We start from the raw sequence: 16,563 nt of genomic DNA, 5'->3' as shown, positions 1-16,563 counted from the left end.
TATGGTCAAATCGGCAGAAAACTGAATTGGTGCGATAGTAGAACATGCTAAGTTGGTAGGAGGAGAAGGTTTTGATGATATGACTACTAAAGATGTTCAAGAATTACTGGTAGAAAAGAAGCTGGCAAAGCAGATATGGTAGAAATGGCATCGGAGGTAAACCAGATCAATTCAGAGGATGATAGGGCAGTTGAAAATTCTGAAGTTCAAAATTTTACACTGAAAAGCATACGGGAAGGCATAAACTTAGCCAAGCAATTAGAATCTTATTTTTTGAATGCAGATCCTTCTACTGAAAGAAGCACAAAGTTCAAAAGGGAGCTTCAAAAATGTTTAGCACCATACCAAGAAATTTACAAAGATCTATCAAGCAAAAGCAAACAAACCAGATTACTGATTTTTTAATGAGAGCAAAAGATACCTGAAATCTAGATGCTGCAGAAGAAAGTTCAGAAGGTGATATTCTGCAACAGACAAAACATTCTCTTTTGATTGTGCTTAGCAGTGATGAAGAGGAAGAAAATTAAATGAACATACATTACCTGACATATATGTATCACAGTTTGTAAGGTAAGACGTTTGTTCAGCTATTACTATTTAAGTTACTACTATTATAAAAATAAAGTTAAAATATTTAGTTATTACTATTATAAAAATTGAGTTTCCGATAGTTATAAAAAAAATGGTGTATTTTTGTTAGCTTTTGGAACATAACCCCCCTTTTTGTACTAGTTCTTAGTCCCATATAACACGGTTTCGCATTACACAAGATTTTGTAGGAACCAAACTACTGTGTTATACGAGAGTTACCTGTGTATGATATCAAAATTACTTTTTGCATTCAGTTGCTTTGTTACTGCATCATAGTATCTAATTGAATTGGTCAGATAAGATTGGGCTTTAACAAATCCATGCTTTGACTGCAGTATGACTGCACTCCTATCTAGATAGTCCTACATTACTTCTTTAAACAGTGACACCATTATTTTCCCTGGAAGAGAAGTTAAGCTAACAGGTCTGTAATTACTCATGCTGCCCTCTGATCGCCCATTGTGAATTTGGTATACATTCCCACATCTCCAGTTCATGGGGACCTCTCCTAAATTCAATGATGTGCTCATAATTATAGCTAAGTTTTGCTTACCTCTTTGCTGTCTTCCTTAATATAATTGCAATGATGCTATGAACACCAGGTGCATTTTTTATTTTTAGCTTCTGCTTTCCTCCCAGTTATCAGAAAATCATTTAGTTCCCTATTAGAATTTGATAAACCTCTGGCATTGCCTTCCCTAAAGAATTTCTCTTGTGTGAATTGAGATGCAGAATCGCTATTCAGTTTGTCAGCAACCTGAGTAGAATCATCAACAGTTAAACCATTGATATCAAGCTGAGCAATATGATTCATTCCCTTCCTGAGGGGAAAGCAGAAGAGCATTCTGCTTTCCCCTCAGGGAATACCTAAATACCTATTTAGTTTGTCAGCTACCTGAGTAGGATCAGGTTGCTGACAAACTAACTAAACCATCAATATGATTCATTTCCTTCCTTCTAGTAAAGAAGTTTTGCTATTTTTCATTGCATGCTTTACAAAGACTTCTCATAATCTGCCTAATTTCGTTTGTGATTCGATTGCAGACTAGTTTATATTTACTTTAAGCTTTTGTATCATCTGATAATTTATACGCATCCCATGCATATTTTTTCTCTTCCACAAGTCTTGTTAGTTTATCCGACATCCATTTAAGTCTAAACTTTAAACAGTATTTCTTAGTTAGTATGAAAAATCTCGTAACTTTATGATTACTTCCTCAAATGCTTCCCATTTAGAATTTGTTGTTGGTAACATCATTATTTGGTCCCACTGTATAGAATTTATAAACTGTGTGAAACTATGTAGTCTCCTTTATGAAAGCAAAAACACTTCCCTTTACCCTTGACAATAGCTATATCTTTAAGTAACCCCAGGGACTCACATCTGAGCTGGACATCATCATTCTTCTCTTCCTTGGTGATTCCCTTTTATCTCTCTCTCTCTCTGGGTAGTTCAGAAATTTTTTTTTTGGCTGTTGCAGCATAAGCCTCAGGCTTCCTTTCTTCCTTGCACCATATGGCTAATAATAATAAAAAGTAAATATCTCACATCAGTAAACTGTGATCACTGTCATCCAGTGGGTCTTTTATATGCAGATTCTTAGTGCATGAAGATTCACTGTTGGTAATCAAATCAAGAGTATTGTGAGATAGTCATTGAAACTGAAACTTGTGAGATGGTCACTTGTGACCATCTCGTGAGTTTCAGTTAATATCTGGAAAGTTGAAATCCCCCATTATAAGACATTCTGATTTACTGGCCCACTCTATTTCTCTGTTTTTTTTCTAATGAGTTTGTTATACTCATTACAGTCATTTGGCCTATAACACCATCCTACTCTCATTTTCGTTTTTCCATTGCTTGTGCACACTTCTGACTGAGTATTGCACTGGCCACCCACGTTGACTAGATGCATTACTTTAGATTTAATGTGTTGCTTAACTAAGAGCATAACCCTTTCTGCCTTGTCTGTCCTCTATTTACACAATGTACCCCCCCATATTCAAATTCTGCATCTCCTATGTCTGAGTGACACCACTGTCTTCAATGTCCCCTATAATATCCACATTTAATGACTTAACCAGTTCTTCAAATTCATCAAATTTACTTATTATGCTCCTAGTATTAGTGTACATGCATGTGTTCTTACTCTTAGTTATCTTGAATGCAGCTGTTTTTTACTCAAGCTGTTTCTTAGTTATCAAGAATGCAGCTGTTTATTTGACATCTGCAGCTATGAATATTATTTCACATTCATAGTCTTTCTCCTTGTGAACAGTGAATATGATATAAACAATTAATAAACATTGAAATTTCTTGCTAATTGGGTAAACTCATTGCAGAAGTGTGAAGAGGGCTAAATAAGTTCATGATGATCAGATTTCTTCACGCATAAAACTTTGGAGTGATAGAGGAAGATTTTGATTAGTTGTAGATATACATCTGGAAAATGCATTATTAATCAAAATGCATTTTCTCACCATAGATTATGTCCTGATTGATGCTGTCCCTGAAACAGTGACAGTATTAACTAAGGCATAGATTTCATTACTGAGTGACAAAATTTGCATCCTCATTTCAAAATAAGTTAGTATGTTCTACAGATAAATAAGCTGAGACTAGTATGCAAGATGCAGTTATATATTTTTATAATTTGAAATCAGGTAAAAACTGATTGAGAATTTACATTCATTTATTTTCCTAAATGTAATGCCCAGAAAAAAAAATGAAATTTTCAGCTCCTCATGAAATGAAAATGCTTCCTGTCATGAGAATATGTAACTAGCACTTTTCATATACATGTCCTAATGTACAATTCAGTTTCTGTGTGCACATTTTTGCGAGACCTACACATCAGCAACGCAATCCACATATCTAAGATTTTTCCCTGTGGCTATTTCTTATTTCCTAAAATAAACTATCTAAAGTTATGTAGATTTGAATACATTACAGCCAACAATTCCCAACGTTTTTGCATATTTAATGTTTTTTCTATTATTTGGTGGAACCCAAGCTTGTTGCTTATAGTAATGTGTGGTGTTGTCTGTGAAGTGAGTATTCACAGGTCAGCTTGCATGTTGTGTGGGCTGAAAAATCTGGAGTTAGTCATGGAGGAGACAATCCACAACCTCAATTAAAGAGGACTTTAGAAATGACTCCAGTCATCGATGGGAATTGAACCTAGGCCCCCTCCAAATAAGTGGAAGGTGGTGATATATCATGCCACAGAGGATAACCTTTTTTTGCAGAATGTGTAGTGAAGGCTATGAAAATTGAAATGCAAGTGTACTTAGTTATTAATCCAATTGCCAGTTTTTGAAAACAATAATAAAAGTACTGTGTTATGTTTAATATACATGTAAGAATCAAAATCAGGGCACTTATTAAAGAAAAAAAAATTAAAAAAAAAAAAATATATATATATAATCATTTATTGCCAGCCAAACAAGGTTTGGGCCAATACCTTTGTTTTTTTGGCAATAATTAATGACAAAATTATTGTCATTAATGACAAGAATTAATGAAGGGTTAACATCAAACTAAAATTGAGCTAAACTAACATTAAAATTAAGAATAATACAATTTAATAAATTTTCTTAAAGGTTTTGTTTACCTGCCTTTCTTGGTATTTATTTATAAATGTGGGTATGCTGATTCCAAATATGATGTTAGTTTTTGCATGGCATCAATGGTTTGCCCAGATGTGAAAAAAGAGTAAATGGAAAATGTTACATCAGAGTTGTTAATGTTTGTATAATTTCTGTACAGAACAGAGTATAAAATGTGTAAACAACAAGTTAATAAAATCACAAATTAAGAACCAGAAATCCTCCTTGAGTTAATTCCTTATACATTTGCATATGAATTTCTGTCTTTTGTGGTCAGTGTAGTCATCCTAAAGAAAGAACCAGATATAATTGCCCATCGTAGTTTCATCTCACTTTGCTTGGTGTCTCTTCTGTTTTGGCTGTATGTCTTGTTGAAATCTCTCCTCATGCTCTTCATTAACATGGAGCAGTGTAGCATTAGGAAGAAGTTACTGCTATAACCCTCCTTTTATTAGTAACAATAAAATGAGAGTTTAACAAGATTATTAAGATTTATGAATGAAGGTACCTCAAGCTTATTGTCTGTATTTGCAGATGAATAAAAGGCTGGAAGGGCAGTTAATGACAGGAACGAAGGTGTACTACTGAAACAAGATCTATAAAAATTACGCAGATGGGCTGAGAAATGGCAATAGTAATAGCAGTCATCATGATGGTTTTGAAAACATATTTGTTTCGAATATGAAAAAAATGTGTTTTCATATATATATTTTCATATTTGAAGTATGGCAAAGGGCATCTAATTAAGACTAACATCTTTTTGTTCTTGTTTTTTTCTTAAGCCTTATCTCATCTATTAGGGGTCAGCTTTTCTAATCCTATCTCTCCACTCATTCTTGCTTTGGGTCAAATCGTTCATCCATTCTGCTTTCTTCCATATTCTTCCTCAATGTGTTCCACCACGTTTATTTGATCTTCCTCTTCTTCATACTCTTCCCCCCCTCCACTGTTATCTCTATGATCTTATTCACTGAGGCTGTCTGTGGTGGCCTACTTTCTTGCACATTTTTTTTTTTGATTATCTTCATTAGACTTCATGTGATATACTCATTTTTCACTGTATCTCTCTTTGTAATAGCATAATTATGACCCACAAAAAAAAAAACATAACACATTTAATTGCTACAAAAGTATTGACATTAGAGAAAAACCATTGGTACTGTTGGATTCAGCACAGTAAATACATATGAGATTAAATATAAATTTAAATATAAACCTTTTTGTTAATTTTTTTTTTTTTTTTTTTTTTATGAAAACTCCAAACACAAGAGGTATGTATTAGAACCTATAGTACTTAGTACCGTGCATGGGTTAAACATAGTCAAATTATTGTAGAGAAATTGTAAAATTGTAGTTAACATTTTTTAAAGTGATTAACATTTTACTGAAACTAATGCAAGTAAAATCGTTTCATTAATAGTGGCATTCACCGAAGGTAATCTGAAGGTTACATATGATATTCGCTAAAGTTTTATTTAAGAATCAATTTTAGTTATTTATTACTTCAACACATTTTCATTCAAATTGTTGAGTGTACATGTAATCCGAATTCCCTATTATAAAAAATGGGGGTGAAAAAATTTAAAATAAGAAATTAAAACAAGGTCAGAAAGAATCAAGAGGCTAAATTAATTTGGATCATCACTCATAGTGTATGTAAAGCAAAGTTATTTAAGACTTTACGTTTAAGTTCTGATGGAAGTTAATTTTAAGAAATAGCCAAAAAGCTCAGAATGTCTTGCAGTGCCTTCCAAAAAGGTTTTCTTAAGGCATTGCAAATATTTCCTTAAAAAAAAAGTACTGGATTTTTGTGGGCAGGCTGAATGACGTTACATTACTGATTCTGTTTGGTAATAGTTTTAGCTGTATTTTAAGGTGGTAGATGACTTTCATCAACCGGTGAAATACCACCACTTTGCTTATTGGAGGCTTGAAGTGGTGAAACCCATGTTTAGTCTCTAGAGCAAAGTTTCCAGCATTCCCCTCCCCCCATACTTCTCCTTCAACCCATGCACGGTACTAAGTACTATAGGTTTTGATACCTTTCGTGTTTAAGGTTTTCATAAAAAAAAAAAAAAAAAAGCTGTAGGCCTTTGCTGTGCCAGTCATAAAGATAATTAAAAAAAAACAAAAAAAAACAAACAATAAGAAAATAATAATAAAAATAAAAAATAAATTGCATAAATATATATGTCCTCCTCATGTAGATAAGTATTGAGCTGACCTTTGCAGTTCTCCAAACTCTCATCTTCAGCTAGCCAGAGAGGTAGCTTATTCCAGTATTTCAAAATTTTCTGGCCAAAGAAAACTTCTTGCAATTCAGTCTATCCTCTCTCAAGCCCTATAGACTTTTTTTGGTCATGGTGATAACATTATTTTCCATTGAGAGCCTTGAACCTTGGTCTCTGGGTTCCATACAGCCATGGCTCATCACCTGTTATAATTTTTATTAAAAATGCAGCAACCAGTACAGCTTGCTGTATCAGATCCTGCATTGGATCAATGCTGTCTTTGATCTCAATTGAGATTACATGGAACTATTTGGTGGTTATTCACCCTCATGCCCAAATTGTCAGTCAGTATGGCCTGAATCAATCCAAATGAAAGAGACATCTCCACTATTTCTCAGTTGTCAGTCATTAATCCAATTAAGCAATAGTTCTTTCTTCATCTTCAAGCGAAAAATTTCCCTCATGAAACGTTTGAAACCAAAGGTTTCATGAGAGAATTTTTAATATTCTGTGGTATATTAAAAATAAGGAAAGACAGTTGTAGAAAAGATGTGCGGAAGTTTGCCTTTAGCCAGTGGGTAGTTGATTGCTGGAACAAACTTCCATCTGTTGTCGTGGAAGTTGATAGCTTAAATAAATTTAAGGCCAAACTAGCCAAAATTTGGAATGAATGGATCAGTGAAATGGGAAGGTTTTTTTTTTTTTTTTTTTTGGTTGATGCTCTATAATCTTGCTTTATTGCATTATATGCCTCAACTAATGCTAATTACAGTAACCACTTAAATTTTTTTTTTCTTTTTTTTTTTTTATTATATCATTATCTCCAGAACTGTAATGAGCATTTCATGTGTTTCTGTGGCTGACTTTCCTAGTTTACAACAAATAATGTTTGAATTTCACTTTGTTCAAATTTCATCATTTTTAGTACACATGACAAATGAGAAAAACAAGTGTGATCAAAAGATTGTAAACCCCAACACAATCTTTTAGCTACCACTATGTATTTAAGAATTATAAGATCAAACCTTGTATACATAGATTAGACTTAGGAATAAGCATAATGCATGAAACATTCTAGATGCTCACTGACCAGAGTAACAGAGAGATAATTCCACAAAATGATTACCTGATATAATCAAGTGATTCAGAATTAATGCCACAAATATCACTTAAAAATTCAATATATAAACTATCAAAAATGTGTACACCTTTACAGCATGGCAATGGCAACCATGAATAGCCAGCATCCAAGGTATCATGATAACTAGATAATTCACGTAGAAAAAAAAAAAAAAAAAAAAAAAAATCATAATCAGATTTTCCCCTTTTTTGGTGAATATAAATGAGAGAGACTATTTTTTGATAATGAAATAAATTGCTTCTTTTTTTTTGTTTTTTACTGTGGTGGGGGGGAAGAATCATTTACCTATTTGTCATTTGAATATACAACACTATTACAAGTCTTATGTTTCTCTTTTTTGAAGTAGCAGTTTCTACAGTAGGTCCTTTTTAAAGAAGTTTGCATTGATCACAAAATATCTGTAACTTTTTGAAGTAGTTGTACTTCCTAAGTAAAGATTATAATATAAAATTAAATTTGCTAATTTAATTTTATATTATAATCTGTCAGATTATAACATAATCACTGTCAGATTAAGAATCAGTTGGAAGCACCAAATGGATTCTATTTTAAAGAAAATAATGATCAACTAACTGTAACTTTATAATTTTTCTTGTTACTTATTTATTGCTAGAATATAATTGACAAACCTTTAATTGTTTCATGATTTTTGCACTGTTTATTGCAGATATTCTATATTATTCTATATTTATTGCAGACGTTCTATATTAAATAGCAGTGTTTGGTTACTTTAAAACCAATATAAAATTATCCATATGCCTCAAATTTGTAATTTCTTTATATTTGTAATTTCTTCAGTGAATACCATATTTTTCATTCTTAGCCAACTGATATCATCACAGCATGTGACTTTAATTTAGCTGATTCTTCCAAGTGGAAAGCCCTATCTCAGGATGCCCTGAAACTTATTAGAAAACAACCAATGCGGCTACTGTTATCAGATAATCTGGATGATAATGAAAAGAAACTAAGCCATAGTCTTGAACAACAGTTGCATGCCTTAACAGTCGATTATAGAAAGGTACTGTAAGATATATATATAAAAATGGATTTTAAATGTTATCTGTAGTATGTACTAACTGTAGGCCTAATTTTAGGTAAAATGTGTTTGTAATGGGTTTATTTTTTTGTGAATTAGAGAAAAGTTTTAGCAAAATTAGAACAAAGTTTAGAAAAAGAAGATAATTTTACTTATATTGAAAGTTTAATTATCGTGCTAAGCTAGATATTGTATTTAATTTATAGATATTGTATGTTGAGCAGAATAAACAACTAAATAAACAGTCAAGTGGATATCATAACTTGTGGGCATTTGTGAATTATGCATTCGCTTGAGTTAAGAGTCTTTAAAATTATAGCGACTGGCAAAGGGAAAAAATGTAATGGACATTTGGATATTGAGCTTTGCAAAATGAAAGAAATTAATTATGTAAACTGAGAACTATTCATATGGTCTGTCTCTTCAATTTGAATGAAAACACAGGTTTAATGAAAAAAAATATATAGGAGGAAACTTTAAAGAGACAAAGGTTAGCAGAATGATTAGTAGTGGCAAAAATGATGCAAGGAAGCAAGTTGATATAGTATCAGCAAAAAAAAACAAAACTATCCACATCATTTGCTCATTACTTTTAATAATTTGTCCAGTCCTCTAAATTTATATTCAAACTACCTGCTTCAATGACACTAAATGGAAGTTTGTTCCAAAAAGTCAGTTACTCTGGCTGAAAGCAAATTTTTGCACATCTATCCTTCAAATGTATTTTTCAGAATCAAATATACATCCCATTATATATTGTCCAAAAAAAAGAGTAAGAATGCTATTAGCATTTAGTTTATTAAATACCTTTAAAGCATTAAACATCACAGTGAGGTTTCCTCATAAGTGCCTAGTTTTCATACACTTTCATAGAAGCTACAGGCTTTTATTGCTGGCCAAAAATAGATAAATAAATAAAAAAAAATAATAAAAAATAAACAATTTATAGAACTGAAGTTTTTCTTGATAAGGGTACCATTTGTGCCCCTGATTAATTTTATGATTCCCCTCCTCACCAGTTCCAACAGATCCACAGCCTTCCTAAATTGAGGCTTCCAAATCTTTATGCAGTGTTGAAGATGAAACATAATCTTTGTCTTAAACAGTGGTGCTTTAATCACCCCTTTGTCCATGCTGGAACAATTAATATTAGTATTAACCATATAGTGCAGGGAAGCTACAGGCTTTTATTGCTGGCCAAAAATAGATAAATAAATAAAAAAAAATAATAAAAAAATAAACAATTTTTATTTGATAGGTCACCCTCAAGCAATGCAATACTCATTATGGTTGTTGTAGAATAATTCAAAGTCAACCATAACAGGTGTTGCATTGCTTGAGATTGACCTATATTCAATACTGTTGTGGTTTTGTAGAATAATTCTGTTTAACTCCTGAGGATTTTATTCTCATGATATAAAGAGAATTATTCCAATACAAAACAATGTGTTATTTTTTTGAGAAAAGATTTTGTTGTAAGTTATTTGAGGAGTCTTTTACTTTTTTTAGGGGATTATGCTAGACACATTGCCAGTAAATTTGAGGTTGCTGTAGAGAACAGTGGGAAACCCACTTAGACATGCTTCACATTACTGGCACATCACAAGTCTTTAACATCACATAAATGTCTTTCTAACCATAAAGGTGTAGCTAAAGAGATGATAAGCACTGTAGAATGGTGAGTCGACTTTTGTGGTGGGCATGGTCATAATATCTGTTGTTAAAAGCATAGTATGGAACCATCTCAATATGAATGGAATCCAAAAGGAACTCAGCACGGGTTCATGAAGAGGATGTCTTCATGAACTCACTGGAGTGAGTAGATCTTTAGGTGAGTCAGGGTATGTGAGGTGTGCACCTCGGGAACAGAAACCCAGGTGTAACTTATCTTTTACACCATTATCAGTCATTGTTATGGGACAAGCAATTTTTAATTCTATCAAAAAAAAAAAAAAAAAAAAAAAAAATTCACTGAATAGCTTAAAAAAAAGATCAGCAACAAAAATGATGTAAATTGAATGACAGGCATACAGTTTCCATATGCTTCTAGCTACAGCCAGTATAGAATCACAGACACAGTTGAAGATGACTTGACAGAAACATCTATTTAATTTTAAATGATAAAAAGTGGTATGAAATCAATTAAAAATATTAACTTATAATCAGTAGAAAATTCTGTTGATTCTTCTTTTTTAATTAAAAGTAGATTAAAAAATATATTTTTTTGTTGATCTTATGCCATGTTTTTTTCCGCACTGGAAAACCAATGTAGTTTTAGTAGTAGTGGTGATAAAAACCAATAGTAGTAGTAGTAGTAGTGGCGGCATGTGATGCAAGAAAGCAAGTGTATGAGCTTATGCAGCATCAGCCAAAAAAAAAAAAAAAAAAAATCACACCATTCCCTCCAAATGCCTGTCCAGTTCCTCCTTAAATTTATTTAACCTGTCAACTTCCACAACGACAGATGGAAGTTTCTTCCAGCGATTAACCACCCGCTGGTTAAAGGCAAATTTCCGCACATCTATTCTACATCTGTCTTTTCTTAATTTGAATTTATGCCCCCTTAGGTTTGTAATCTGAACAAGTGAAAGGATCCATCAGAATTCAGCGTGCTGAACCCATTCAAGGCCTTATATACCTCAATCAGATCACCGTGCAGGTGCCTAGTCTCCAGCCACTGCAATTTGCAGAACTTAAGCCTCTCTTGGTAAGAGGATCCCTTCATTCCCCTCACCAATCTTGTTGCTCTTCTCTGTACACGCTCAAGTAAATCTACATCCTTCCTAAAATGAGGCCTCCAGACCTGTACGCAGTACTCAATGTGTGGCCTGACCATTGCTTATACAGAGGGACAATCACCTCCTTTTCCCTGCTAGCAAAATTCCTATATATCATTGACAAAACCCCATGACCTGCCCTGGCAGCCTGTCTGCATTACTCAGAAAACTTCATATCTGACTGCACAATTACTCCCAGGTCTTTTTCATTTTCTACCACCTTAAGTGTAGTACCACACAGTTGGTACGTTTCTCTGGGGTTACTTCTACCCATATGCAGTACTTTGCATTTGTCAAGGTTAAACTTCAGTTGCCACTTCTTAGCCCATCTGCCCAAATTATCTAGATCCTGTTGCAGTAGCACACTGCCATTACTGTCATTAACAACCCTGCCAACCTTTGTATCATCTGCAAACTTCGACATTAAGCCTGATATACCTTTATCAACATCATTGATAAATATACAAAACAACAGTGGACCTAACACCGAACCCTGTGGGACTCCACTAATAACATTAGTCCACGAAGAGCAGCACCCATTGATTACCACCCTCTGTCTTCTCCCACTTAACCATCCTTTTATCCACTGTAGCAACTTACCCTTAATACCATTCTGCTCCAATTTGTACAATAGTCTTCCATGCGCAACAGTGTCAAAAGCTTTCCTGAAATCCAAATATATGATATCAAAATTATATTTTGCATCCGGTTCCTTTGTAACCACATCATAATATCCTATCAAATTTGTTAGACAAGACTTTCCCTTAACAAACCCATGCTGTGTCTGAATTATTGCTGCAGTCTTGTCTAGATGATCCTGCAATGCATCTTTAACCAGTGACTCCATATTTTACCCGGAACAGAAGTTAAACTAACTGGTCTGTAATTACTCGTGTCACCCTTCGATCCCCCTTTGTGAATTGGGGATACATTTGCACATCTCCAGTCCGTGGTGACCTCCTCTGAATCCAAGGTTTGCTTAGCCACAATTTCTCCTCCACTTTGCTTTCAGTTATTAGAAAATCATTAAGTATCCTGCTACAATTTGATAACCTTTTGCCATTTTCAAACCTTAATAATTCCTCATGTGTGAATGTAGATGCAAAATACTCATTCAGTTTGTTTGCTATCTGGGCAGGATCATCAACAGTCGAACCATTGTTATCAAGTGAACCAATCAGATTCATCCCCTTCCTTTTAGAGTTTATATAAGTAAAGAAATCCTTGCTGTTTTTCTTAGCATCTTTTGCCAAGGATTTCTTGTAATCTGCCTTCGCCTGCCTAACCTCCTTTGTGACCTGATTACAGACTAGCTTATATCTGCCATAGGCTTCTGAGTCGCTTGAAAATTTATATGCATCCCATGCATTTTTCTTCTCTGTTACGAGTCTCATTAGTTCATTAGATAACCATTTAGGCCTAAACCTCGAACAGTATTTCTTAATAGGTATGAAACTTTTAGTAGCATCCACGATTAATTCCTTGAATGCTTCCCACTTAGAATTACTGTTGGTAACATCATCAGTTGATCCCACTGTACAGAATTTAAAAACTGTCGGAGACCACTGTACTCACCTCTACGGAAGCAAAAACCCTTTCCTTTACCCCTGATGGTAATTAAATCTTTAAGTAAATCCCACATCAGTACGCTGTGATTGCTGCCACCTAGTGGTTCCTTTATCTGCAAATTCTTAATACACGAATGATCACTGCTGATAACCAGATCAAGAGTATTACTTTCTCTGGTTGCCTCTCGAACATGCTGCTGCAGAAAACAATCATCCAATAAATACCAATACCAATCCCATGTAAAAGGGATTGGTATTAGTAAAGCCAAATGGGGCAAGGAAACAGGCTTTTTCTGCATCAGCTAAAAAAAAAAATAAATAAATAATAATAAAAAAATAAAATAAATAAAATTTTAAAAATAATAATATAAAATAAAATAAAGGAGACAATTTATACCATTCCCACTCCCTCGAGGGAGTGAGAATGAGTGAGCGAGGGAGTTAAAATTCAAAGCAGAACTATCCAGTTCTGTTTTGAATTTAGTCAGACTTACCTCCACCACTTTGGGAAGCAACTTATTCCAGTGTTCAACAGCCCACTGCCCATAGGTGAACTTCATGAGATCTGGTCTTCTATTCTGTTATTCCCTGAAATTTTATATTTCTTCCTCTAGTTCTTGTCTCAGCTATGAGGGAGAACAGACCTCAACCAGATATCAAATTACAGACATCAAATATCTCTTAGATGTCTAGTTGTCAGACTTTGCAGTCTAAACCTTTGAAGCCATTTTAATTTCATTTTTGGAGACTTAGAAGTTATAGTATGTCTTAAAGTACTGTTTTATTGGACTAAATTCAAAAAATAGCAAGGGCTTAATTTTTCAGTACTCACCTTGATCGATCTGCAATTGTTATGGTTTGAATGGCAAGAGGTGACTAGCTTTAAGGTGATTGGTTCTTAAATTAAGGGGTGGACAAATAGTAATTATGATGGAAACGGGATTAAAATATGCGCAAGGAAGTAGAAGTGCACTAACTCCGTCTTTGGTTGTTATTAAATTGGGTTAAATTGGGAACCTCTAAATAGGGATAAGCCAAAAGTCGTAACGAAGGACTTTCGTTAAAAAACGTTTTCAGTTGGCAAGTTAAATGAAAAGGGAACGTGTACTGTATTTAAGAAGAATTTTGTAATCCCGTGATGCACGTTGTTACTGGTAATGGATGCACCTTTTTCAAAGTGCATCCATTACCATTACAATGTTGGTCACCAAATCATATGGAACACATTGTAAAAAATAAAGGGAAGCTATTATATATATATATTTAAATCTAAATTTTATATATATATATATATATAAATAAAATATATATAAAATTTAGATTTAAAATGGACATCGCAAAAAATAAACTGAAGCATCATATTGGATACGCGAGTGGTGCGTGGGAAGTTTTTTAAACATTTTTCGATACAGTAAGTCCCTCAACTATGGAATTACGTAAATTTTTTTCACTCAAATTTTTTTTTTTTTTTTTTAGGATTGTAAAATTTAAAACAAAACAAAAAAAATAATAATAATAAGCAATCAATAACGAAGATCACTGCACACACAAATTGCACAAGTGAGATATGGTGTAACAAGCAAAAAAATAGGAAAGAAGAGATTCTTACGATTAATTAATGTTTTTCTTATATGACTGAAGATTTCAGTCAAGGGGACACACATTTAATCATAATAACGTAAAATCTCACAGAATTCCGGCTATCAGATTATCTCAAATACAATAGGATCGAGTTTACTACCCGTTTATAATTAGATGCACAAACAGAAAAGCCCAATAACATGGAGAGTGCAAATTGTTTTATGGTAGTGACCTCCAGAAATGTGCTTTAGTAAAATGTGAGCTCGCGCAGGGTGATAATAGGGAGTTTTCACCTTAACTCTGTGAAGTTCTTTACAGAAAATCACTTGACAGTTATCATGGTGCCGACTAAGAGAATAAGTGACAGCGCTACTAGTAAATCTACCAAGAAAAGGAACGCAATCAATTTGGAGCAGAAAATTAAACTAATAAGAATGTATGCAAATGGTCAAAGATTAACAAGTATCGCGCTGAATTCAGATTTATCAATAATAATATAGTAGCAATATGTTATTAGCCATTCCCGAGTTACGTAAAACTCAACAAAGTAAGTAGTAGTAGTAGTAGTAGTGGCACGTGATGCAAGAAAGAAAGTGTATGAGCTTATGCAGCATCAGCCAAAAAAAAAAAAAAAAAATCACACCATTCCCTCCAAATGCCTGTCCAGTTCCTCCTTAAATTTATTCAACCTATCAACTTCCACAACAACAACAGATGGAAATTTGTTCCAGCAATTAACCACCCGCTGGCTGAAGGCAAATTTCCGCACATCTATTCTACATCTGTCCTTTCTTAATTTGAATTTATGCCCCCTTAGGTTCGTAATCTTAACAAGTGGAAGGATCCCATCAGAATTCAGCATGCTGAACCCATTCAAGGCCTTATACACCTCAATCAGATCACCGTGCAGGTGCCTAGTCTCCAGCCACTGCAATTGGCAGAACTTAAGCCTCTCTTGATAAGAGGATCCCTTCATTCCCCTCAGGCGCCTCCGTAGCCAGGTGGGAAGGAGCAGCAGTGCGTAGCACACGCTTCTTGATTAAACCGGGGTTCGAGCCCGTCACCACCAAATACGGAGGATGCGGAAAAGGTCTGGGAATGACCCCCGCATATCCCGGAGCAATATGGCCTTAGTTGCTAATGCTCCTAAAAACCAAATCACAAACAAACAATCATTCCCCTCACCAATCTTGTTGCCCTTCTCTGTACACGCTCAAGTAAATCTACATCCTTCCTAAAATGAGGCCTCCAGACCTGTATGCAGTACTCAATGTGTGGCCTGACCATTGCCTTATACAGAGGGATAATCACCTCCTTTTCCCTGCTAGCAAAATTCCTATATATCATTGACAAAACCCTATGACCTGCCCTGTCAGCCTGTCTGCATTGCTCAGAAAACTTCATATCTGCCTGCACAATTACTCCCAGGTCTTTTTCATTTTCTACCACCTTAAGTTTCTCTGGGGTTACTTCTACCCATATGCAGTACTTTGCATTTGTCAAGGTTAAACTTCAGTTGCCACTTCTTAGCCCATCTGCCCAAATTATCTAGATCCTGTTGCAGTAGCACACTGCCATTATTGTCATTAACAACCCTTCCATCCTTTGTATCATCTGCAAACTTCAACATAAAGCCTGATATAACTTCATCAATATCATTGATAAATATACAAAACAACAGTGGACCTAACACCGAACCCTGTGGGACCCTACTAATAACATTAGTCCAAGACGAGCAGCACCCATTGATTACCACCCTCTGTCTTCTCCCACTTAACCATCCTTTTATCCATTGTAGCAACTTACCCTTAATACCATTCTGCTCCAATGTACAATAGTCTTCCATGCGCAACAGTGTCGAAAGCTTTCCTGAAATCCAAATATATGATATCAAAATTATTTTTTGCCTCCAGTTCCTTTGTAACCACATCATAATATCCTATCAAATTTGTCAGACAAGACTTTCCCTTAACAAACCCATGCTGTGTCTGAATTATTGCTGCAGTCTTGTCTCTAGATGATCATG

General features: G+C 34.3%; 1 protein-coding gene across 1 annotated transcript in view; it reads left to right on the top strand.

The window, feature by feature from the left end:
* Nucleotides 1-16,563, top strand: part of LOC150078675 (centrosomal protein of 76 kDa-like) — a 141,273-nt gene that overhangs the window by 93,054 nt on the left and 31,656 nt on the right. The window contains exon 9 of the mRNA XM_090382236.1: nucleotides 8,396-8,593. Within this exon, the coding sequence (XP_090238362.1) occupies nucleotides 8,396-8,593 (198 nt within the window). The remainder of the gene's footprint in view (nucleotides 1-8,395; nucleotides 8,594-16,563) is intronic.

This window comes from Mastigoproctus giganteus, chromosome 10 (assembly GCF_048544385.1).
Source record: "Mastigoproctus giganteus isolate SK-2022 chromosome 10, ASM4854438v1, whole genome shotgun sequence".
In the NCBI taxonomy this organism is placed as follows: domain Eukaryota; kingdom Metazoa; phylum Arthropoda; class Arachnida; order Uropygi; family Thelyphonidae; genus Mastigoproctus; species Mastigoproctus giganteus.
The sequence above is the reverse complement of the archived record's forward strand: the minus strand, read 5'-3'. Positions and strand labels throughout refer to the sequence as shown.